This window comes from Rhinoraja longicauda, chromosome 36, assembly GCF_053455715.1.
Source record: "Rhinoraja longicauda isolate Sanriku21f chromosome 36, sRhiLon1.1, whole genome shotgun sequence".
Taxonomy (NCBI): domain Eukaryota; kingdom Metazoa; phylum Chordata; class Chondrichthyes; order Rajiformes; family Arhynchobatidae; genus Rhinoraja; species Rhinoraja longicauda.
Window position 1 is genome coordinate 4,395,697 of NC_135988.1, and position 25,367 is coordinate 4,421,063.

At 42.7% G+C, this 25,367-nt stretch overlaps 1 protein-coding gene across 1 annotated transcript; it reads left to right on the top strand.

Annotated features, from left to right (window-relative positions):
• The first annotated feature begins 442 nt into the window (after positions 1-442).
• Positions 443-24,442, top strand: letm2 (leucine zipper-EF-hand containing transmembrane protein 2). The gene is made up of 10 exons (XM_078428715.1): positions 443-592; positions 8,524-8,575; positions 13,676-14,096; positions 15,468-15,611; positions 16,347-16,484; positions 17,574-17,777; positions 18,928-19,047; positions 21,955-22,071; positions 22,439-22,552; positions 23,194-24,442. Exons 2-10 carry the CDS (start codon positions 8,529-8,531, stop codon positions 23,245-23,247), a joined length of 1,359 nt encoding a protein of 452 aa, XP_078284841.1. The 5' UTR covers positions 443-592; positions 8,524-8,528; the 3' UTR covers positions 23,248-24,442.
• The last annotated feature ends 925 nt before the right edge of the window (positions 24,443-25,367 follow it).

Sequence of the window (25,367 nt, forward strand, 5' to 3'; positions counted from 1 at the left end):
TTCCAATGTGATTGAATAAACTCAACACTAGCAAATCATGAAGTAGAGTGCCCACAGCAATCTGCTTCCAGGACTTTGACTTGGTGTCAAATCGTGTTTGAGGTCTCTCCTATGAAGTGACCTGGGATGCTTTCCCATCCACCTATCTCTCCCTGAGCATGAATGGTCCACCACGTCCCATTGTCACCAAAGTTCCTCTAAGGATACGCCCACCCTCCCGTCCATTGGCTGCCTTACCAGTCAGACGTCACAATGCGAGTGAGCGACAGCCCTAAGATTGTACTGGACGGAAATATGTCGATCATAGGGTCTTGGCTGTTGATTGGGTGGTGGGGTTGTCAATTAGTGCAGTGGGCGGCGGTGACCTGTGACGTGTCGGGCAGGGGGGCGGGGAGCAGCGGCGGCGGCGGGAAGAAGGGGGGGGGGGGGGGGGGGGGGAGAGATAGAGTGGGCGCGCGCCGCGGTGACGGTTGGCCTCCCCCTTCCCGCGCGCTCAGCCCCGGCACCGCGTGCGTCTGGTGGCCAGACCGGCGGTTAGCGGCCCGGTGGCGCCGACACCGAGCGATCTGCGAGCGAGGGGAGTTTGGATATGGTGAGTGTCAACATGGTGAGCGGGTTGAGGAGGAGCTAGGAGACGGGAGGAGGAGCTGACAGGAGAGAGAGAGAGAGAGAGAGAGAGAGAGTAGAGAGAGAGAGAGTGTAGAGAGAGAGAGTGAGTGTAGGGTAGAGAGAGAGAGAGTGTAGGGTAGAGAGAGAGAGAGAGAGAGAGAGAGAGAGAGAGAGAGAGAGAGAGAGAGAGGGAGAGGGTGGAGGGAGAGGGCAGGGGGGAGAGAGGGTGGAGGGAGAGGGCAGGGGGGAGAGAGGGTGGAGGGCAGAGGGGGAGAGGGTGTAGGGTAGAGAGGGGGGAGAGGGTGGAGGGAGGGAGAGGGTGAAGGGGAGGGTAGAGAGAGAGGGGGGAGATAGAGTGAAGGGGATGGTAGGGAGAGGGGAGAGAGGTAGAGGGGGAGAAGGTAGAGAGAGAGAGAGCGTGGAGAGAGAGGGTAGAGGGGGAGTGGGCAGAGGGAGAGAGGATGTAGGGTAGAGAGGGGGAGAGGGTGAAGGGGGAGGGTAGAGAGAGGGGGTAGAGGGGGGCTTGAGATAGAAGGGTTAGGAGGGGGAGGGACTAGGGATGGTGAGTTATTCGGGTGAGGGCTGGGAGGGAGGATAGGGTGGGGGAAGGTAGGGACTAGAAGGAGGTGTTTAGCTGGAGGGTGGGGCTAGAAAGGGCGAGGAGGGGAGGTTTGGAGGAGTGGGGGAGCAAGCAAGGGGGCAGAGGGGCTAGCAAGGAGGGAGAGGTTAGGGAAGGATGGGGGGCTAGCAATGAGGGAGAGGGGCTAGCAAGGAGGGAGAGGTTAGGGATGGAGGGGGGTCTCGCAATAAGGGAGAGGGGCTAGCAAGGTGGGAGAGGTTAGGGATGGAGGGGCGAGGCTAGCTACCTGGATGGATGGATACTAGAGGGGGGGGGGGGGCTGGAGATAGAAGGGCTGGGAGGGGGAGGGAGGGGTGCGATGGGAATGAGGGGCTAGGATGGAGGGGAGGGGTTCGGAGAGGGAGGTACTCGGAAGGGGAGATTAGGGGGGTGGAGGATGGGGATGGGCCAGCATGGAGGAGGGAGGGGTTTGGGTGGGGGGTACTCGGAAGGGGAGATTAGGGGGGTGGAGGATGGGGATGGGCCAGCATGGAGGAGGGAGGGGTTTGGGTGGGGGGCTAGGGAGGGGAGGGACAGGGAGATTAGGAGAGGGAAGCAAGGGCAGGAGAGAGAAGGGCTAGGAGAGAGAGGGAGGGGTTAGAAGGGAGGGAGAGTCTATGGGTGAGAGACTTAAAGGATGAGGGGGGTGGTGGGAGGGGGGAGATCCCCCGGTTCTTTGAGAAGTTCCTTTGTATGGCAATTATCTTGAGTGACCCCTCATCTCACAATAAACCCCCTTGATCTAGATTATCCCATGAGTGAAAATATCTTATACACTCTTCCTGGGATCTTGTATGTTTCAATAGTTTCACCCCCATCCCAACTAACCTCCAAAGAATACAGAAACAAGGTGCTGGTGTAACTCAGTGGGTCAGGCAGCATCTCTGGAGAACATGGATAGTTTAGATCATAAAATCATCAGTGACAGGAGCAGAATTAGGCCATTTGGCCCATCAAGTCTACTCCACCATTCAGTCATGGCTGATCTATCTCTCCATCCTAGCCCCATTCGCCTGCCTTCTCCCCTTAACCTCTGTCATCTTTCGGGTCGAGACCCTTCCTCAGACCCTGAAACGTCACCTTTCATGTTCTCCAATGATGCTTGGTATAACAGGTATAACAGAGCTTTATTTGTCGTTCGGTACCGAAGTACCGAACGAAACTACATAGCAGTCATAGAAAAAAAAGAACACAAGACACATAGTCTAGTTTATTCATGTGTATCAAGGTACAGTGAAAAAGCTTTTTGTTGTGTGCTAACCAGTCAGTGGACAGACTATATATGATTGCAATCGAACTATCCATAGTGTACAAATTTGTTGGAGTACTGGTTTAAAAGAATGGAGCAATTGTAATGATTGATTGCAGATCCACTTCTGGGACCAGCACACAGAGAGTCTGCTGGCGTGGGCTCCATCTTCATGTCATGAATCAGGGTCGAGATCCTCCTTCAGACCCTGAAATGTCACTTTCCATGTTCTCCAAAGATGCTGCCTGACCCGCTGAGTTACTCCAGCACTTTTTTTTTTTTTTGTAAACCAGTATCTGCAATTCCTTGTTTCTCCAAAGAATACAGATCCAACCTCTTTACCTGCTTGTCATGGATCAATCCGTCTGCTCTAGGAATGAATCCATGATACAGGTTTGGTGAGGTGAGAAAGTGGGAGAGGAGAGGTTGAATCTGTAATGGTGTGGCTGGAGGGACGGGATGCTGGAAAGGGGAAGTAATGGGAACAGATGATGGAGAAGGAGGTGAGGGATGGGGTGCAATGAAAAGTAGAAGGGATACGAGGATGACTAGCGCTGAATCTGGGCTCAATTGCTGTGGAACAGGTCTTTATCAAAAGCACAGGAAAAAGCACTTTATCAAACAAGTTTCTTTCCTCACATGTCCACAAGCTAGCATTCAATGGAAATTAAATTGTGTTGTGAAATGGCCTGATAAGCCACCTAAGTACAGGCAATTGGGGGTGAACAATTTTGGCTTTGTCGATGATGCCCCGAGTATTTATATGAGTTTTAAAATATAAACTAATTGTTGATTACAAATTAAATATATCAGTGCAACATTAAGACTATTGATGAGAATATTTAGAACCAAGTCCCAAGTAATGCTCCTTATCTCAATGCCACTAAACAGATGACCTGTATATTTACAAATGCTGCTGGTGGAAGCCTGAATGTAATCAAATTGTACTTTACAGGGGAGATAATACTTTCTGGTGTGTGATGTGCTGGGGAACAAACTGAGAGGGATGCGGAATACTTTGTATAACTAGAAGTAACCATCTGTTTCTTTATCTTTGAAAGATTTGTTGCCACTTTGTTTTGTGGGTTCTAGTCTCATTAACTGAAATTGAAATGCCAACAATGATTTTTCACTTTTTGTAAGTTGAGCTGTGAGCTTTACAAGTTCCTTGTCTTGGCAGACATCACTAAGGATAGACATTAAGATATGTGTATGAAGGAACTGTAGATGTTGGTTTAAACCGAAGACAGACACAAAAAGCTGGAGTAACTCAGCGGGTCGGACAGCGTCTGGTAAACTGTAGGATCAGTCTGAAGAAGGGTCTCGACCTGAAACGTCACCCATTCCTTCTCTCCCGAAATGCTGCCTGACCAGCTGAGTTACTCCAACATTTTGTGTCTACCAGCATCTGGTAATGTTTTGGGTCGAGACCGTTCTTCAGAGTCAGGGGAAAGGGAAATTAGAGATAAATGAGTTAGATAGAACAAATGAATGAAAGATATGCAAAAAAGTAATGATGATTAAGGAAACGGTCCATTGTTGGGTGAAAACGAGTTACAGCCAATGAAACACCTGGATGACATTGAAACTAGTACAACAACTAGGGTCGGGGAGGGACGGAGAGAGAGGGAATACAAGGGTTACTTGAAGTTAGAGAAATCTTATTCATGCCGCTGGGGTGTAAGCTGCCCAAGGGAAAAATTACGTGCTGTTCCTCAAATTTGCATTTGGCCTCACTCTGACAATGGAGGAGGCCCAGGACAGAAAGGTCAGTGTGGGAATGGGTAGAGGAATTAAAGTGTTTAGAAACCAGGAGATCAGGTAGGCCCAGGCGGACTGAGTAGCAGATAATGTCAGTCATAGTAAAGAATCAGAGTAAGTTTTTAAAATAAAAACAGAAAATGCCTGAAACACTGATCAGGTCAGACTGCATCATGAGGATGAGAAACCAAGTTAAAGTTTCAGGTCAAAACCCATCGGCAGAACAATTGCAGAGGGGGAGTCACTCTTCAGAGTCAATGAATAAATTGCAAAGGCACATCATATGAGCAAATATAATGGAGCCAAGGAACTAAAAGAGTATAGTAGTCTTGCCAGCTTGCAAGGTGCAATGTATAGTATTTGTGATAGACATGCAATGGATTTTAGCCTATCTCCTGTGATGGATTCGGAGAGAGATCCAGAAAAAGAATGGGAGAGTCAGAAGTTGACCATGTGAAGGTGAGAGGAGCAACGGTAAAGAAACTGTCAAGTTCTGCATGAATTTACGAGGCAGCACCAATGCAGTCATTAATATACGTGAAAAGGAGATGAGGAAATGGGTCTGGATAGGATTGAAACTGTCCCTCAAAAAGATACACGGGGGGCCATGTGCTTTTGCTTTAATCTGGAATGATGAGGAGTTGGTTGAGCCTTTGCTGAAGGAAAAACTGTTGGGGTCAGACTAACCTGATGTGGGATGGAGGTGTATATGATATGGATTGTATGTCCAGGGTAAAGATGAGCCTGTTCCAGCTGGGAAATTGGAAATGATCAAAATGGCAAAGACCATCAGAGATGTTATAGATGTGAGTGAGAAGGGACTGGCCAGAGGAGACATTAAGGTCCAATGGAGTTGATAGAGTCAAGGTAGGAAAAAATAAGTTTGGGGCAAGAGTAGGCTGAAACAATGGATCTGCCAGGGCAGACCTGTGTATGGATTTAGGGAATGAGGCAGAAGCAGACGTTATGGGCCTGGGACACAATGAAGATGGAGGGAAGATCTCCCAAGGAAGTGAGGTCCATGACTTTGAAGATGACTATGGCTTGATGTTTGATGGCGAGGTCATGATCCACAGTGACATAAAAAGTGTCGAAGAACTGATGTCTGGCCTCTGAGTTTGTCCCTCAGTCAGAACAGCATTACCCTTGTCACTGGGTTTAGAACATAGAACCAAGAAAAGTACAGCACAGGGACAGGCCCCTTGGCCCACAATATCTGTGCTCAACATGATGCCAAGATAAACTAATCTCATTCGCCTGAGTGTGATTCATATCCCTCCATTCCCTGCATATCTATGTGCCTTTCTAAGGTTTCATGATGATACTGAGGTTCTTAGCAAATGGAATGCTGCAAGTTCTGGAACTACTATTGTTTGTCATCAATACTAATGGTTTGCGTGAGAATGCAGTTAGCATGGTTACTAAGTTTGCAGTCGACACCAAATTTAGTGATGTAGTGGACAGTGATGAAGGATATCTTAGATTACAACAGAATCCAGATAACCTGGGGAAGTGGGCCAAGGAGGGGTAGATACAATTTTAGCTGGACAAGAGTGAGGTGTTGCATTTTGGTAAGTTGAAGCAGGACAGGACTTCCAACTCTAGATGGTTATGCCCTGGAGAGTGTTATATAATGAATAGACTTATGGGTACAGGTACATAGTTTCCTGAAAGTGGCAACATAGGTAGACAGGATGGTGAAGAAGGTGTTTGGCACACTTGCCTTCATCGGTCAGAGCACCGAGTACAGGAATTGGAACTGTGTAAGCAGTTGGTGATACCACACCTGGAGTATTGTGTGCAGTTTTGATTGCTCAGCTATCGGATGGATTTTTGCGCAGGGTGCAAAAAAAATTCATGAGGTTGTTAATGGGAATGGAAGGCTTGAGCTCTGAGGTGAAGCTGGAAGATTTTTGCTTGGAGCATAGGAAGCTGAGGGGTGACCCTACAGGTGTAAATAAAATCATGAGGGGTGTAGATAAGATGGATGATCCCAGTTTCTTTTCTTGTGAAGGTGAGTTGAAAACTGGAGGTTCATGGTGAAAATTTAAAAGGGACCTGAGGAGCAACCTTTTCGCACTGAAAATGGTGTGTTAATAGAACAAGCTGCCAGAGGAAGCTGTAGAGACAGGTATAATTACAATGTTTAACGGTCATTTGGATATGAATGGTTAGGAAATGTTTATCATATCATATCATATCATATATCTACAGCCGGAAACAGGCCTTTTCGGCCCTCCAAGTCCGTGCCGCCCAGTGATCCCCGTACATTAACACTATCCTACACCCACTAGGGACAATTTTTACATTTACCCAGCCAATTAACCTACATACCTGTACGTCTTTGGAGTGTGGGAGGAAACCGAAGATCTCGGAGAAAACCCACGCAGGTCACGGGGAGAACGTACAAACTCCTTACAGTGCAGCACCCGTAGTCAGGATCGAACCTGTGTCTCCGGCGCTGCATTCGCTGTAAAGCAGCAACTCTACCGCTGCGCTACCGTGCCATGAGCCAAACAGCAAATGGGACTAACTCAGATAAACAGGTTGGCATGGACAAGTTGGGCTGAAGGGCCTGTTTTTATGCTCTACGACTGAGTAATAGACATTCTCCATTTCTTCCATCATATTTTTAATCATTACTTTCACTTATAATATAAATTGTGTATCCAATCAAAAGCAAATTGGAAATTATTGTTTGGTCAATTAAAGCAAGGGGTCACTCTGGCTGATTCATTTTCTACCTATCAAGGTGAGAGTATCAAAACAACTTTAGACAGTCCCAGCCTGTGCTCCAACAACAGGCTTTGTTGGAACAGAAGCTTGTTTGCTGTCATATATATATGCACAATGTCAGTCTGCATTCTGCATGTGTTGTAAATTTAATTATGTAAGATAGACCGGAGGGTGGTGGCTTCCTCCATTTACTTAATTGAAAGCAGAAGCCTTGAAACCCATTTTTATATTTGTTTTTGTGTTTTTGATGATGAGATCCTAAAATATTTACAGTTTACTGAAGATTCAAGGTAGGAATAGTCATCAAATTTTTTGCAATGAACTTGTGATTTCTGATAATATTATGTGATGTTGTTTACCAAGTTTTTTTTAGAAAAAAAAGCATATAGATTCATCTCTGGGAGTCTGGGCAATGCTTTAAATTTTCAAATGATTGACAAATCCTAATAAAATTTCAAAAGCTGAACTCTTGCACAAAGATTTTGTTGATGAGCTGATCCAGCAAAAACAACAAACATGTTCTATTTATTACATTGTTACTGCCAGTGAATAGCTTTTATAATTACATCATCAGTATTCCATTTGAAAAGCAATTATAGAAGAATTATCAATTACATATTTTTACTGCCTAGACTTTAAAACAATCTCCCTACATTTTATGCCAAATACACCTCCTCAACCGAAAACTATTGATTCCTTGTAGTGATAAAACTAGATGTCTGCCCTTCTGAATGTCACCCAAATAATTGTCCTTCCGAGATGAACCGTACTAGTGGCTGTTTGAGGGCCAGAAGAGAACCATCAAATCTAAACCCAGTTTAGTTCTGAGTTCTCAATGACCTTCATTTGTTTTTATTGTACAACTTGTTGGATGATAATGCCAGATGGATATTGCCTTTTCAACATACCATTGCTATTGTGAACTATAAAGTGCTGTAAATTCATTTGGGTGAATTATTACTGCCTTACAGAGGCAAAGTATTTAGGAATTTTCTTCATTCTAAGTAAAATTTATTTTTTTGCTAACTATTGATACAGCTGATTTGGAGAAGTTACAGGGTTAATAATCAGTAATGAATTAACATCAGGAGATATAATTTTGCCACAATTGTCTGATTGTAGAATCGGCCCTCCTGAACGTTATTATTTACAAATGCTGGCCATAAAAGAAATTCAAGTTTAAACCTAAATTCTTAATTTGCTATTTTTAATCAATGATTTTCTATATTTAGAGTTTAAAATATTATGTTTTAACTTTTTAATTTTTCCCCCCTGCTCTCTACTAAAGGTATTAGGTACAATTTACTGGATATAGTGTAACTTCGGTCCTACCTTTCATGCAGATTCTGCAGGTGAATCTGGGTTGTGATAGAGAATTATTAGGACATTTTTACTTTGTTTCACTCTGTATAAAGAGTCCCTGTTAATTGTACAGGATGAAGTTACAACTCTGGTTATTTGTGCATTTTGCAGTAGATTTGGGCTATGTGTTTTAATGCTGGATTTGTGTTTGAATATATCATTTATGGGTCACATGTTCTGTTTACAGAAGACATGGCTTATTTCAACTATTCCCTGCTCGCCTCTATGGCCAGATCAAGGTAAGATGGGCAACCATCATATTAAAATCGATTATATTACTGAGCTGTTGCATTTGAAACCTTGTCTAATGCACTCTTATAATTCTGTTTTAGTCAAATGATGCTGTTTCTTTTACTAACTGCATGTTCTTTGTCAGGCTAATTTTAATTGCTCATTTTTTTCTGCCAAAGTTCAAGTATGTAATGTTATATCATTCTAATAGGTATAAATATATGATTATGGCTCTCATTTTTATGCACCCATTCTAGTATGTCTTGTTTCCATTCTTATCCTCCATCTGATGAAAATGTATACAATGATTGATGGAAGTCGTGAATTCTCAATGCTGAGTAAAGTCCAGCAATACTCACTTATCCCGTTCTGACAGTGCATAAATGATGCATGCCAGGAGCAATTTTCTTTCTCAGACCACTGGGTGCCTGTAGTTCAGGATAATAGTACAAGGGATTTTTGAAAAATCTAAAGGATGGTGTATTAAAATATTGTGATTGGATGTTTCCAATAGTGGGAGAGTCTAGGACTAGAGGCGTACAGGTTTGTAGGTTGATTGGCTTGGTAAAAGTAAAAATTGTACCTAGTGCGTGTAGGGTAGTGTTAATGTGCGGGGATCGCTGGTCGGCGCGGACCCGGTGGGCCGAAAGGCTTGTTTCTGCGCCCTATCTCTAAACTAAACTAAAAGGTCATAGCCTCAGAATAAAAAGATATTTATTTAGGAAGGAGATTTAGGAAGGAGAAATTTCCGAGGGTGGTGAATTTGTGGAATTCTTTGCCACAGAAGGCTGTGGAGGTCAAGTCAGTGGATATTTTTAAGGCAGATATAGACAGATTCTTGATTTGTACAGGTGTCAGAGGTTATGGGGAGAAGGCAGGAGAATGGGTTTAGGAGGGAGAGATAGATCAGCCATGATTGAATGGTGGAGTAGACTTGATGGGATGAATGGCCTAATTCTACTCCTATTCTTTATGACCTTATGAACCTCCATTAAAGATAGCAATGAAAACAATCTGTGCAAAGGCCATAATTTTGTTAACATGGAAGCTGTTCCCTTTTCTTAAACAAACCAATGAATATTGCAAAATACGAAACATAGAAACATAGAAAATAGGTGTAGGAGTAGGTCATTCGGTCCTTTGAGCCAGAGAGTTCAAAGGATTCCCGCCATTCATGACTGATCATCCAGAATCAGTACCCTGTTCCTGCTTTCTCCCCATATCCCGTGATTCCGTTAGCCCTAAGAGCTAAATCTAACTCTCTCTTGAATACATCCAGTGAATTGGCTTCCACCTCCTTCCATAACAGAGAATTCCACAGATTCACAACTCTCTGGCTGAAAAGGTTTTTCCTCATCTAGGTCCTAAATGGCCTTCCCCTTGTTCTTAAACTGTGACCCCTGGTTCTGGACTCCCCCAACATGGGGAACATTTTTCCTGCACCTAGCCTGTCCAATCCCTTAGAATTTTATGTTTTTATAAGTTCTCCTCTCATCCTTCCAAATTCCAGTGAATATAAGCCCAGTCAATCCATTCTTTCATCATATGTCAGTCAAGCCATCATGGGAATTAACCTGGTGAACCTATGCTACACTCTCAATAGCAAGAATGTCCTTTGCCAAATTAGGAGACCAAAACAGCACACAATACTCCAGGTAAGTCTCATCAACTGTAGTAAGATCTCTTTGCTCCTACACTCAAATCCTCTTGTTTTGAAGGCCAACATGCCTTTAGCTTTCTTCACTGCCTGCTGTACCTGCATGCTTACTTTCAGTGACTGATGTACAAGGACACCTAGGTCTCATTGCACCACCCCTTTTCCTAATCTGAAACAAGTCTGAAGAAGGATCTCGACCCGAAACGTCATCCATTACTTCTCTCCAGGGATGTTGCCTGTCCTGCAGAGTTACTCCAGCAATTTGTGTCTTACCTTTGATTTAAACCAGCCTCTGCAGTTCTTTCCTACACAATTCGGATAATAATCTGTTGCCTTGTTCTTGCCACCAAAGTGGATAACCTCACATTTATCCACATTATACTGCATGCGCCATGGATCTGCCCACTCACCCAACCAATGCAAGTAACCCTGCAGCCTCATAGCATCCTCATCGCAGTGCACACTGCCGCCCAGCTTTGTGTCATCCGCAAACTTGGAGATGTTATATTTAATTCCTTCGTCTAAATTGTTAATATATATTGTAAATAACTGGGGCCCCAGTACGGGGGCTCACTGCCTGCCATTCTGAAAAGGACCTGTTAATTCCTACTCTTTGCTTTCTGTCTGCCAACCATTTCTCTATCGATACCCTACTCCCAATGCCATGTGCTCTAATTTTGCACTTTTGTGGGACTTTGTCAAAGGCTTTTTGAAAGTCCAGATACACCACATCCATTGGCTCTCCCATATCCATTTTATTTGCAACATCCTCATAATTTCCCCATCATAAATCCATGCTGACTTTGATTGATCCTGCAACTGCTTTCCAAATGCGCTGCTATTCCATCTTAATAATTGACTCAAGCATCTTCCCCGCTACCGATATCAGGCTAACTGATCTATTTGAAAAGAAAAGAATCCTTGTTTCCCCAGAAATATGCCTCCTTTTAGGAAATCTTGATGGCTCACCATTAAACTTCAGACTTTCGGTTCAGATAGGTTTCATTTTAGAGGCAATGACTTTTTTATTTTTAGCTATTTTCATCTTCAGTGCAACCGAATGTGTGTCAGGCGTGTACAGGCGGCAGCAGAAACTCTTTGATGTTTAGTGACAGCAAATAAAGGCAGTTCTTAACACCTTATTTATGCCAACTTGGCACTTTGCCTTTCACATTCTTGGGATGCCCTTGAATATTTAAAAACCTACCAAAGAACTTTGAAAAACCAATCACTGTTGGTAAGGTGGGAAACCTGTCAGGGATTTTTACATAATATGGTCCCAAAGGAAGTGATAGACTTTTTAAAATAAAACAGCATCTGTGTTTCCATGTTTCTACTACGACTTGTTGATTTCGTTTGTCAGCCTTTTTATGTTCTTCATCTAAGAAGGCAGGATAAACTGTGTTTTAGGTTTCATTTGAGAAATGGGTTCTCGTAATGCAATGCTTCCTCGATACAGCAATTAGTGTCATCTTAGATTATATGTTTGAGTCCAATGAGATGTAATCAGTGAGGTAAAAAATCTCAATCAGAGAATAAGGGTAAACAAGGCAACTGTTTGACATTATTTATCTAGCTGATTACCCTATCTCATTTACTTTCTAGCGTGGAAGAGTGCGACCACTGGTATTCCACAAGATTCTACTGGGATCGTTGTTGTTGTGATTTTATATGTAAATGATTTGGATGCAAATGTAGGTGGGCGGATACGCAAGTTTGCAGGTGACACAAAAATTAGTGGAGACATGGATGGTTGAGAAGTCTGTCATGATACAGCAGGATATAAAGCAATTGGAAATGTAGGCAGATAAATGGCAGATGGAGTTTAACCTGGAAAAGTGTAAGGTGTAAAAATGCAAGAGGAAAGTATACAATAAATGGTAAGACTTTTAGGAACTTTGATGTACAGAGTGCTCTTGAGGGAGCAAGTCTGTAGCTCCGTGAAAGCAGCAGCACAAGTAAATAAGGTGGTAATTAAGGCATGTGGCATTCTTGCCATCATCGTTAGGATGCTGAGTAAAGCATTGGGAAATCATGTTACAGTTGTATAAAAACAAATGTGCTGGAGATACTCAGTGGGTCAGGCATTTCTGAAAGGAAAGGACAGATGCTTTTCGGGTTGGGATCCTTCTTCAGACTGTAGAAAGGTCCTGACCCGAAACATTGCCTGTCTATTCCCACCACAAATGCTGTTTGATCTACTGAGTTCCTCCAGCACTTTTTTCCCCTCAAAATTCCAGCATCTGCAGTCTCTTGTGTTTACATTTGTATAAAACTTTGGTTAGATCAAATGAGTACTGTGTGCAGTTCTGACCACCGCATTACAAGAGATACGTGGGTGCTCTGGAGAGAGTGCAGAAGAGGTTTACCAGGATATTGCATGGATTACTGAATATTAGCTATTAGGAGAGGTTTGACAAACTTGGATTGTTTTCGCTGAAGGATTGGAGGATGAGGGTTGACTTTATAGAAGTTTATAAAATTAAAAAGGGTTTAAAATAATTTTACAGAGAAAAAATCAGCTTGATTTCAAAAGCATAAAACAAGTAGAACAAAATTGTCAAAGATTTTCACTTGTCAGGCAGCTACAGATAACTACATTTTTTCATTAGAGTACAGTTATGTTAGGGTCATGTTACACGAGAACTGAGGAAAAAGTTCAGTGTTCTTTGTGGGTTGGAATAACTTTTTTTCAAAGGGGGTGAACAGCAGCTGTATATTTTTGACGTGGGAGAATTTGGGTAACATCAGATCTCTGCAAATCAGGTGTTTTGTAACCTGGGGGCTGGCTGTATTTTACATCTTTTCCATTGTTGCAGTGAATTTATACAGCCTCTTGAAAAGCAGATTAATAATATAAATTGAAGGTCTGTACCTAAATGTCTGGTCTTTGATGTGAGATGGATAGTTATGCTAATCATTAGTTTAAGTAAGATAATTTGTACCAGCATCCATTGCCTTTAAGCTCTGCTTATTTCTTATTCCCAAGATTGCATGATTGATCCTGACTTGCTTTTTCTGAGAATCTTTGTGATGTGCTGTCTCTAAACCCCTCTAAAGGAAAGAGTTGAAAATTATAAACACAATTCAAGACGGTATAAAACTTGAAGGCGATTGTATTCTTATAGTTTTTTACTTTTGTGGTGAATGTTAGGATGAAACAACATGCAGGGGTCTTGTTTTCAGTAGAGTGTACGTACCAGTGATATGGAAATTCAGTATTGAGTGCAGTGTCCTAGATGAGTCCAGCTGCATGTCCTTTTCTAAGCAAAAATGTTGAACGCAACAGGATTTATGTTCACTGCTAGATGTCGACAATCACTTTGCATTAGTTTACTCTGCCTCACTTTTGTAAGAAAAGTAAACAAAAGCCTAGATTCTCAAATTAATCAACTATATTTTTGTATTATAGTTGTATCTTCAATTTTAAAATACTTTTGTTTTGAAACAGAGGAGCAAACTGCTTTATGCACAACACTTGGTGCAGGCCAGTGGCGGTTCTGCATTTCCATGATTTTCATTCAAACAGATTAAATCTCAGAACTGAAGAACTTGGGAGGACTCCTTCTCTTCTCTTTTGCAATCTACCTCATAATTGTACCTCTTTAGTACCTGTGTGTAACTTCCACCAGTCAGGTCGATGGCTTAAAGAACATAAACACCCTGACAAACCAAGTATTGGGAAAAAAGGTTTACTTTCGCAAACAACTGAAAAGGCTGTTGTGAAAAAATCCTTGAAAGAAAGAATTGTAAATGAACTGAAATATTATTACAATGGATTCCGATTACTTTGGACTGACATAAAGATAGCAGCAAGGATACTGTCAAGATTACTGCATGGATTCCAGCTCAGCCGGAGAGAAAGACGAAGGGTATGTAGGATTTCTGCCACCATCAACTTCTCAAACATAAATGACCAGTAAATTAATTTTATTTGAATATTTATTGAAATGGAGTAGTGTTTTTTTAATCTTCCATATTTTCCCCTCTTTTGGTGCACAAACTCCAGGTCTACATTGATACTGTCAGTGGTCTGTAGACACAAGGGACTGCAGATGCTGGCTTACAAAAAAAAAGGCGCAAAGTGTTCGAGTACGCGGGTCAGGCAATATCGGAGGATATGAATAGGCAAAGCTTCGGATCAGGTCTGAAGAAGGGTCCCAACCCAAAACGTCCTTTCATGACTTCCAGAGATGCTGCTGACCTGCTGTGTTATTGCAGCACTTTGTCAGTGATTTTCCTGGTTGCTCACTTAAGTGATTATTCTGTATCTATGAGCTGCGTGAGCTGCATCCTGCCCCATCTCCCTCCCACCTTTCATACAGATCCGTGAATTTCTTCAATGTTATTGTCACATAAATGGTAATCTTGTGGTTCCAGAACTTGATTTTTTTTTCATTATTACTGACTTTCAATCAATAATTTATGTTAAATAAATCTAAATAGAACTGATTTTAAAGACGTTTCTTGATAGTTCTGTTCTATAGTGCTCTGTGATATGAAAATCTTTACTCTGAGTTAAATATATCTCCACCCCTCCTCTTACACCACTGATAAATAGATATATGCACAATCCTGATCTTTGTCCTGCTCTTGCCCCCTGATTTCCCCTTGAAAATGAAGTCCTCCTCGATAAAATTCCTCTTCCAAATACTGCAACAATGTCCCCTCAACTCCTTTCCGGATGCCAGGCCAAGCAGCCTCCACTCTTTTAGACTTATAGAAGTACAGAGCGGAAACATGTCCTTCGGCCCACTGAGCCCACGCCAACCAGCGAGTCCCGTACACTAGCACTATCCTACACACTAGGGACTATTTACAATTTTCATGTAGCCAATTAACCTACAAAGCTGTGTGGGAGGAAACTGGAGGAACCGGAGAAAACCCACACAGTCACACGGAGAATGTACAAACTCCATAGAGACAGCACCCGTACTCGGGGTCGAACCTGGGTCTCTGGTGCTGTAAGGTTGAAACTCTACTGCTGTGCCACTGTGCTGCCCACTCTTTCAAACAAGGATTATTTCCATTAATTTCCCGACCTCAAGTGTCCAGTAGTTCTCCAGTAGCCGTAGCCTGATGAGGCTACGGACACAAATGGCTTTTGAAGCAGTGAGACAACAACTAAAATAGTTAATGCTCCATCACACCAGTGCTGTTGCAACATAGTCTTTGTGCAGTGGAATCTATAGGTAAGCTGTTGATGGTACAAATGCTCATGCATTTTTAACTGTTTGTTTCAGCTTCTACGGACCTGTGTTGACCTCTTCCGTCTAGTTCCTTTCGTGATCTTCCTGATTGTGCCATTTATGGAGTTTTTGATCCCCGTCGTCTTAAAGCTGTTTCCTGAGATGCTGCCATCTACGTTTGAGACAAAAATGAGTCGGGTTGGTGAGAATATCTTTTTACACAAAAGCTTGTGATTTGATGGAATGTTTAACTGAGATGAAAGATGTTAGTCTGTGAGAATGTGTGGCAGAAAGGAGAGTCTGGAAAGCAGAGTGAGGGAGGAGCTACCAGCCTAAACAATGGTATCTTTGGATTAATAGTGAAGCTAATACTCTTTAGCTCTATAGTGTCAGAAGGTAAACTAGAACGGAAGAACCTGCTCACTTCATCCTTTCTGACAATGAGGTGCTATTAAAATAAAAAAGCCACTTGAGCATTGGCACCAACTTATTCTGATTGCTTTTCTCTTCATCCCTCTTCTCTTCTAGCTATCTAATCTCCCACCCCCCTCCCCCAGCCAGAATCAGTCTGAAGAGGGTCCCAACCCAACGTGTCACCTACCTGTGTTCTCCAGAGATGCTGCCTGATCCTCTGAGTTACATCAGCAATTTGTGTCTTTCACTGTGATGGCTCTTCCACATCAAGAATATTTGCAATTACTTATACTTCAACTTTGTACTCCACAGGCGGTCAAAAGAGAGATCTATGCTAGGGTCCTGTTGAGGTTACGAATAATCGCACCGTTTACTTGGAATATCCATTTGAATAAGAGTGCTCATATCATGTGACATGTACCATATATGTTTTATATGATTGCATGAAATATAAGGTGACAGTGGTATGTAGGAATTTTGCCTGATGTGCTTTGGTCATTTGATTTGGGTTTTTTTCAGGAAGAAAAACAGAGGCAGACCATGGCAGCAAAACTTGAGATCGCAAAATTTCTCCAGGAAACTATTGTGGAAATGGTCAAAAGGAATAAAACAGAAAGTGGAGAAGCTGCCCAACAGTTTTCTTCTTATTTGCAGAAGGTTTGCTTCACCCATTCACACAGATCTCGCATTGTTGGATATCTAGTCAACATGTGAGAACATAGAAGTGGCAGTAGGCCACACGTCTCTTCACGTCTCTTCAAGTCTGTTCCTCCATTCAATAAGATCGTGGATGATCTCTGCCTTCTATTCGCCTTCTTGCCTGATCGACAAAATCCCCAATTTCTTTGGTGTCCAAAACTCTCTTGATTTCAACAAATAAACTCAATTACAGAGCATTCTCGGCACTCTCCAGAGTAGAGAATTCCAAAATTTTGTTACTATCTATTTCATGAAATTTCACCTCATCTCAATTCTAACAACCCACCTAGTGGTGTAGTGGTGCAGTTGCTGCCTTACAGCGGCAGAGACCCGGGTTCCATCCTGGCTATGGGTGCTATCAGTACAGAGTTTGTACGTTTTCTCTGTGACCGTGTGGATTTTCTCCGGGTGCTCCGGTTTCCTCCCATACTCCAAAGACTTGCAGGTTTGTAGGTTAATTGATTTTGGTAAAATTGTAAATTGTCCCTAGTGCGTACGATAGTGATAGTGGTGCGGATTCGGATTCGGTGGGCCAATGGGCATGTTCCGCGCCGTATCTCTAAAGCCTAAAGTAAAGTCGCTCAATTCAGGTGGGTACCTGGGAATGCCCTGCCAGGATGGTGGTGGAGGCAGATGCGACTGTGGTGTTTAAAAGATTTTTGGATAAGCACATGGATATGCAGGGACTGGAGAGGTATGGATCACATGCAGGCAGAGAAGGTTAGTTTAACTTTGCATTGTGTTCAGCGTGGACATTGTGCTGTTCCTGTGCTGTACAATCCTACATTCTATATTCTATCACAGACACTTCAACTACTCGGGTGACATTTCGGGTGGAGACCCGGCATCAAGTGCTTATGCAACATGTCGACAGTTTGTTTTCACCCTCCGCAGATGCTGCTTGACCTGTTGAGTTCCTTCAGCAGAAAGTCTGTTGCTCATTTGTGCCAGTCTTTTCACATTTGGATTAAACATTAGTTTATAAAAGGGAATGAGGGAAGTATGATGCTGAGATTGTGATCGTGATTGATTTCTTTCGATCTGCAGGTGCGACACTCGGGAGAACATCCAAGTACAAAGGACATAGTGCGCTTCTCCAAACTCTTTGAAGACGAGTTGACGCTGGAACATCTCAACCGTCCGCAACTGGTGGCACTCTGCAGGCTTCTGGAACTGCAGCCCATTGGCACAAACAACTTGCTTCGCTTCCAACTCCAGATGGAATTGAGATCCATAAAAGCAGATGATGAAGTAAGAGAAAATTGCCCTCAGCACAGGCTGCTCAACAAAAGGTTGTGACAGCAAACTAGGTTTCAAAAGATTAACGGGTCTTTCTAGAAATTCAATCGCATAGTACTTTTTTTCCCACTGCCAATCCTTTGGGGAAAAAATCAGGCTGTTTCTCCGGAGTGAGAGATAAAATTGTTTAAAACATTAGCGATGCAGTGGTGTTGGTTTCCAACACATCTCTGTCATCCATACAGCCGGCAAACTACTCTTTTGTCTCTACATAGGCGTCTTCCATCAACGTCTTCAGCATCGTCTTGTTTGGTCGTCCCGGGTTCAGTCTTCCATGGGTGGGTTGTTTGCTTGTTTGCTGGTATTTCTGGATGGTGGTGGCAATGACCAGCGAGCCTGATCCTTCTCGACCTGATCTTCTCGGTCAGAGGTGGAATCTCACCATAGAGCTGGGCGTTGGTGATGTGGTCCCTCCAACTGACATTTTGAACTTTTCTGACCATTCGGGTGTAGACACCATCGAGAGACTTAGACAGTGCTCGAGTGAGAGTCCATGCCTCACACCCATACAATAATATTGTTTCTACAGTTGCATGGAAGAATCTCAGTTTGAGACCCTTAGACATCCGAGACGTCCAGATTTTCCCCATGTTATTGAGGGCTTTCCATACGAGCGCTTTCCGGACCTTGATGTCATTCTCCGAGCTCTGCATACTCGCTCCCAGGTACCTGAATTCCTCCACTTTCTTGAGAGATGTACCACCACTGGTCTTAAGAGGCTCATGGTCACCACCGTTGAACACCATGTACTCCGTCTTGGCATTGAAGTGGAGGCCCACTTTCTCGCACTTCACCTCGGCCCTGCCGAGCAGCTCCTGTGCCTCCCCAATTTGGTCTGACAGCAGGACGATGTCATCAGCGAAGTTGAGGTCTGACAAGTTGAATCAATGTAGATGGTCAACATATACATTGTTATGCAGTATATGACTTTTTGCCACTTTTGTAAAACTATTTATTTTAAAGTATCAGATAAAGTATTAGCACAGAACAGTGTCGCACAGGAACAGGCACTTTGGCCCATAATGTCCGTGCCACACAGAGTTCAGTGAAGGAGTTTTTTGCATTTGGTTATCAATAATTGCCTCGTGTTTCTGACTTGCAGTTGATTGCCCAAGAAGGCTGTGAAGTTTTGACCGTGTCAGAACTGCAGACAGCGTGTAGAGCGAGGGGTATGAGATCATTGGGACTGACGGAAAAGCAACTGCGGCAGCAGCTCACTCAGGTGATAACACGGAGCAGCACCTGAGAAATTACTGCAGCATTTATGTTGAAGGATCACCCGCTGACATTGAATCAAGTACAAGTGTGACATATTACACTACTATCAAACATTCATCCTACTACTTAACATTTATTATTAGCAAAGTTGTAATGGCCTGAAGGTTTATAATGAAAACCTGGGACTCTGGTAGGGAGATAAACACAACAGATTCATATTTCCTTACGGTGTCACCCCCTGCATTGTTTTTTCAGATGCCATTCCAACTTTGACTGCTGTTCTTTTTCATTGGTCCATATCCCTCCTACCCTATTCATGTACCTGTCCACGTGTCTTAAATGTGGTGATTGTTACTGCGTCTACCACTTCCTCTGGCAGCTTGATTGATATACACACCTATACATACCTGTGTGGAAAATGTTTCCCTTTGAGTCCCTGCTCTTAAAGACTTCCTCTTGAGATTTCTGAAGTCTGAGAGGCCTCGAGACTGCCTGTGCACAGCAACCCAATTGAAAGTAACTTACCTAATCCTTTCTTTAGATCTTTTAGGAACCCCATTCTTCTGAATCTCTCGGTTCCTCAAGAGCATGGCCCTATGGTTAAAATCCAAGGCAAAGCCTCCATGTTTTTCTTTGGTCTCTGTTTTGAAACCTCTAGACAGTGTACAATATATATATTTTATGCTGGTTGGTGACGGTTATAAACATGTCCATCACATAGAGTACAGTATTGATGTGCATGGTAACTAAAGAGGACAGTGAAACAATCTTCCCAGTGCATCTGCAGATTGACTAAGGATGGAAGACCAGCTCTGAAAGCTTTCAAATTATTTAGTTTTAGTTTTAGAGAAACAGCGCGGAAACAGGCCCTTCGACCCATTGAATACGCACCGACCAGCGACACACTAACACTATCCTACACACACTAGGGACAATTTACACTTATACCAAGCCAATTAACCTACAAACCTGTAGACAATAGACAATGGGTGCAGGAGTAGGCCATTCGGCCCTTTGAGCCAGCACCACCATTCAATGTGATCATGGCTGATCATTCTCAATCAGTGCCCCGTTCCTGCCTTCTCCCCATACCCCCTGACTCCGCTATCACTAAGGGCTCTATCTAGCTCTCTCTTGAATGCATTCAGAGAATTGGCCTCCACTGCCATCTGAGGCAGAGAATGCCACAGATTTACAACTCTGACAGAAAAAGTTTTTCCTCATCTCCGTTCTAAATGGCCTACCCCTTGTTCTTAAACTGTGGCCCCTGGTTCTGGACTCCCCCAATATTGGGAACCTTTTTCCTGCCTCTAACGTGTCCAACCCCTTAATAATCTTATATGTTTCAATAAGATCCCCTCTCACCCTTTTAAATTCAAGTGTATACAAGCCTAGTCGCTCCAGTCTTTCAACATACGACAGTCCCGCCATTCCGGGAATTAACATAGTAAACCTACGCTGCACGCTCTCAATAACAAGAATATCCTTCTTCAAATTTGGAGACCAAAACTTCACACAGTACTCCAGGTGCGGTCTCACTAGGGCCCTGTACAACTGCAGAAGGACCTCTTTGCTTCTATACTCAACATTCCATTGGCTTTCTTCACTGCCTGCTGTACCTGCATGCTTCCTTTCAGTGACTGATGCACTAGGACACCCAGATCTCGTTGTACGTCCCCTTTTCCTAACTAGACACCATTCAGATAATAATCTGCCTTCCTATTCTTACCACCAAAGTGGATAACCTCACACTTATCCACATTAAACTGCATCTGCCATGCATCCGCCCACTCACACAACCTGTCCAAGTCACCCTGCAACCTCATAGCATCTTCCTCACAGTTCACACTGCCACCCAGCTTTGTATCAGCTGCAAATTTGCTAATGGTACTTTTAATCCCTTCATCCAAGTCATTAATGTATATTGTAAATAGCTGCGGTCCCAGCACCGAGCCTTGCGGTACCCCACTGGTCACTGCCTGCCATTCTGAAAGGGACCCATTTATCCCCACTCTTTGCTTTCTGTCTGCCAACCAATTTTCTTTCCATGTCAGTACCCTACCCCCAATACCATGTGCTCTAATTTTGCCCACTAATCTCTTATGTGGGACTTTGTCGATGGCTTTCTGAAAGTCAAGGTACACTACATCCGCCGGCTCTCCCCTGTCAATTTTCCTAGTTACATCCTCAAGAAATTCCAGAAGATTAGTCAAGCATGATTTCCACTTCGTAAATCCATGCTGTACGTCTTTAGAGTATGGGAGGAGATTGAAGATCTCGCAATGTATTACTTTGAACAGAATGGGTGTGACCTGCTTCTCTGAGAATGGATGGAACATTCACACGCCATTATCAAAAGCATTAATTTCAGCTTCCAAATTTCTCAATCTGCCGATTAGTCTCGCAGATTCAGGCACCCACAAATTATTTTACATTCTGACAGGGCAAAGCTGAGTCATCATTGGATATTTCGAGAAAGAATTGCTTCTGAGGTTAAATCCTTGTCTTAAATGCTACCACACAAATCGGAACAAAATACTGTATGCGCTTTGGAGGTGCCTGTAGGATCTCGGGTAGTTATCATTTTTAGCTGGGACCAGGGCAGGGCCGATGTGGAGTTAACCACTTATTATGGTGATGGAGCAGGGCAGACAATGCAACCAGTAGCTGGATTCATTATTAATGGACTGGACACAGCGAGATCTGTCATGCTGTTGTGCTGAGTGACCCTTTCAACAACCAATCCCAGAAAATGGTATCAGATTTTATTGCTCCGAAAGAATTCCCAAAAGAGGTACAACAAAACAAATATGCTTTTTGCCAATCAACAGTTTATTGTGTGATTTATGTTTCTGAAGAGAGGGAATAATTTTATAAAGTTTTAGAAATGAAATCTCTCCTTTCCCCGCAGTGGCTTGAGTTGCATCTGAAGGAGAATGTGCCCCCGTCGCTGCTGCTGTTGTCTCGTGCTATGTACCTGACCGACGTCAAACCAGTGTCTACTGTAGTTCAAGTCCCAGTCTTCCAGGTGGATTTTCTTTGTGGATGCTTTCTTTTGCAAAATATTAATATTTGATTTGGTATTGCTCAGATAAAGCTATTAATGAGATAAAACGTAATGTGTTCAAAATATGTCATCATGAAGCCAGGAAAAAATAGTAATTTTGACCTTGTTTGAACCTGATTCTGAGCTTGTTTACAAAGTTCTCTGTTTGTAGCAACTTCTAAGGGAGAAAATATTAATGCATTTGCCTAAAACGCAGGGGAAAAGGGGTATTGTAAAGTAGTATTTGGCAATTGTCTTTATATGCTGAAGAATGCTGCAATTGGGCGTGTGACTACACCAGTTAAATTGATCTGTATTATTTCTACCTGCTGTGGTCTTTACAATCCAGCTGGGCATTACTGGTTCCCTGGACAAAGAGCCACCAGACAAAGAGATCACTGAGAAACCAACCCCGCCAAGCTCTGAATCTCCTGACCTGGCCCCAACACTGGAAGACATCAAGGTATGAATGTGTCTGGTGAACATGTAGCATTTTGAGCAAGGTCCAATTCTGTCAAATTTTAGGCAGCAAGCAATTAAAAGTAAAAATCAGCATGTTTAATTTTATGCAAAGTGTGTCCCAGGTTTGGAATGCCTGACTTCCGGACACCCCATGTATATGAATGAGCTCCCATAAATATGAAAGGAATAATATATATTGGAACACAAATCTGCTTCAATATTGAGTGGTTTTGTGTGATTTCCAACTTATGGACATCTGTGAAAAGGAAAACTGTTCATAACCTATGGTTGGCCTGTATATTGCAAGTGCAGAGACAGTGGTGAGATGGCGTCTTGGCCTTGGGAGGGAAGGGAAGGGAAGATCAGAGTCCCTCCTCCTGGCTTTATCATCTCTGAACTGCAACTAAAATTAAAATGCAGCATTTTCCGCACGAGTGGCCATATTTTGGCGGCATTTACAAAAAGCCCAAAGTTCGGTCCATGCACTTGGTGTATTGGACCAGCTCCCGATCCAGGTAATTCAAATATTTTTTAAGTTGCTCTCTTTTACCCTCATCACCATCCAGCTACTTCTAGTCTTGATTGGTTGCAATGTGCTTTGGAAAGTTTCATGTCTTTGTAAATCCCTGGGTTTGTTTCCAGACTCGGGAAATGAAAGAGTCCCAGAAAAGCAAGGCCTCTGCAAACGGCTCGTGATGCTGCAAGGATCTCGTCACCGTGGAGATGCTGTTAAAGCAGAGTGGCCTCTTTTCTCGAGTTGGGCAATTTAAGATAACGACACCAATGGACATTAATGGGCTGGAGATATCGCCTTGACCGATGCTTCATTGCTGTTTGGACATGAGATCTGACTTACACAGCCACCTGTGTACGAAAGCTGAAGCTGAGCAGAATCATCACGCCCTGTCCAACCTGAGAAAAAGCAAAGCAATCATAAAATAATAATGTGTATGTAAACTATTGGTTTTTCTCACTTGACATAAGGTACTGCTATTGGAACTGGAACCAGGTTAAATAATCCCACTCCTGTAACTGCACAATGCACAGAAAGTCCACACTACAGTGTCAAAACAGGACCTCTGGAACATCTCGTGAATGGATTCACGCAGTGTATCTATCATTTTAAGGGGCGGGCAAAACCCAAATCACACCTTACAGTGTGATCTCTTTTTAAAAATTGCTGATTGTTGTGACATAACTGGCATATTTATACTGTCTTGGTGCAGCTACCTATTGCAGGGAACAGGGCAAATAGAAAGCACATACATTTCATGCTGTGTGACTAGCGTGCAAAATGTGGCTCTTACTGTGGCCTTTCAACAGGGATTGATCCTGTGCTGGTCGAGTGCACTGGGAGCTAGATGCCCCGCTAAGCAGGTCACTTGAAACAGAAATGTTCCTTTGCCAAACACCCCAAGTATTGCCAATACCCAGGGAAGGCAATTTATCGCAGAATGCAAGATTTTTAAGTTATTGTGTCTGGTGCTGAATATGAATTTTGCTTATCCGGTATTGTTTGGTTTGTAGAAATGTTGAAAAAGAATTGGCTCGCCATTTCCAATTTGGAGATGTACTGTTTTATTAATCCATAACTAAATAAACCCATCTTTTGTAAACCCATCTATCATTTTTTTGAGTCGTTCGAAGAGGTGATGAGCCAACACACTGGTAATGTTGCAAGGGTAAAATGAGCAAGTTCACGCATATGGAAACATATGGTTTCATTTGTTATTAACAAAACATTGACTCTATGATCCACAGCCATTAAATGAGTGTAAATTGATCGGTGGGGCCACGCCTAATCAGTGATGACACTCTGGTTCGCTGCACCAGTCCCACAGCCTGTGTCAGTTCACCTGCATGAGATAAGCATGTTTGCACCAGTGAGTAAACATGAAGCATCTGCCACTTGGCTTTGGAAGGTACAAGTGGGAACTCTAATCTAGTCCTGCTGTTTTCCTACCTGGCAATGATAAACAAATTGCATTTGTAAATGCAAACAAATATTGAAAATAATCATTAGTAATATTTACTTGCTAATTGAACTCTGGCTGTGTGCACTAATTTTAGGTATCTTTATTTAACCCATTCCAAGTCGCATTGTACAACAATGTCAGTCTTCACTCGATTACACAAACTCGAGTATAATTGCTTTGCTTTTACAATATTCCACTTCACAGCTGCAGAAAGCAGATGGAATATTAATATTTGACTAATAATTCCTAAAACTCAAGAAACTTTTAAATGAGATTTAAAACTTAAGAAACTTTTAAATGAGATAATATAGATCATCATAGTGACAATATACAGTGCCCGCCATAATATTTGGGACAAAGACCCATTTATTTATTTATTTGCCTCTGTACTCCACAATTTGAGATTTGTAATAGAAAAAAATCACATGTGGTTAAAGTGCACATTGTCAGATTTTAATAAAGTCCATTTTTATACATTTTGGTTTTATCATGTAGAAATTACTGCAATGTTTATACATAGTCCCCCAATTTCAAGGCACCATACATAATGTTTGGGACACAGCAATGTCATGTAAATGAAAGTAGTCATGTTTAGTATTTTGTTGCATATTATTTGCATGCAATGACTGCTTGAAGTCTGCGATTCATGGACATCACCAGTTGCTGGGTATCTTCTCTGGTGATGCTCTGTCAGGCCTATATTGCAACCATCTTTAGCTTATGCTTGTTTGGGGGGCTAGTCCCCTTCAGTTTTCTCTTCAGCATATAAAAGGCATGCTCAATTGAGTTCAGATCGGGTGATTGACTTGGCCACTCAAGGAGTGACCATTTTTTAGCTTT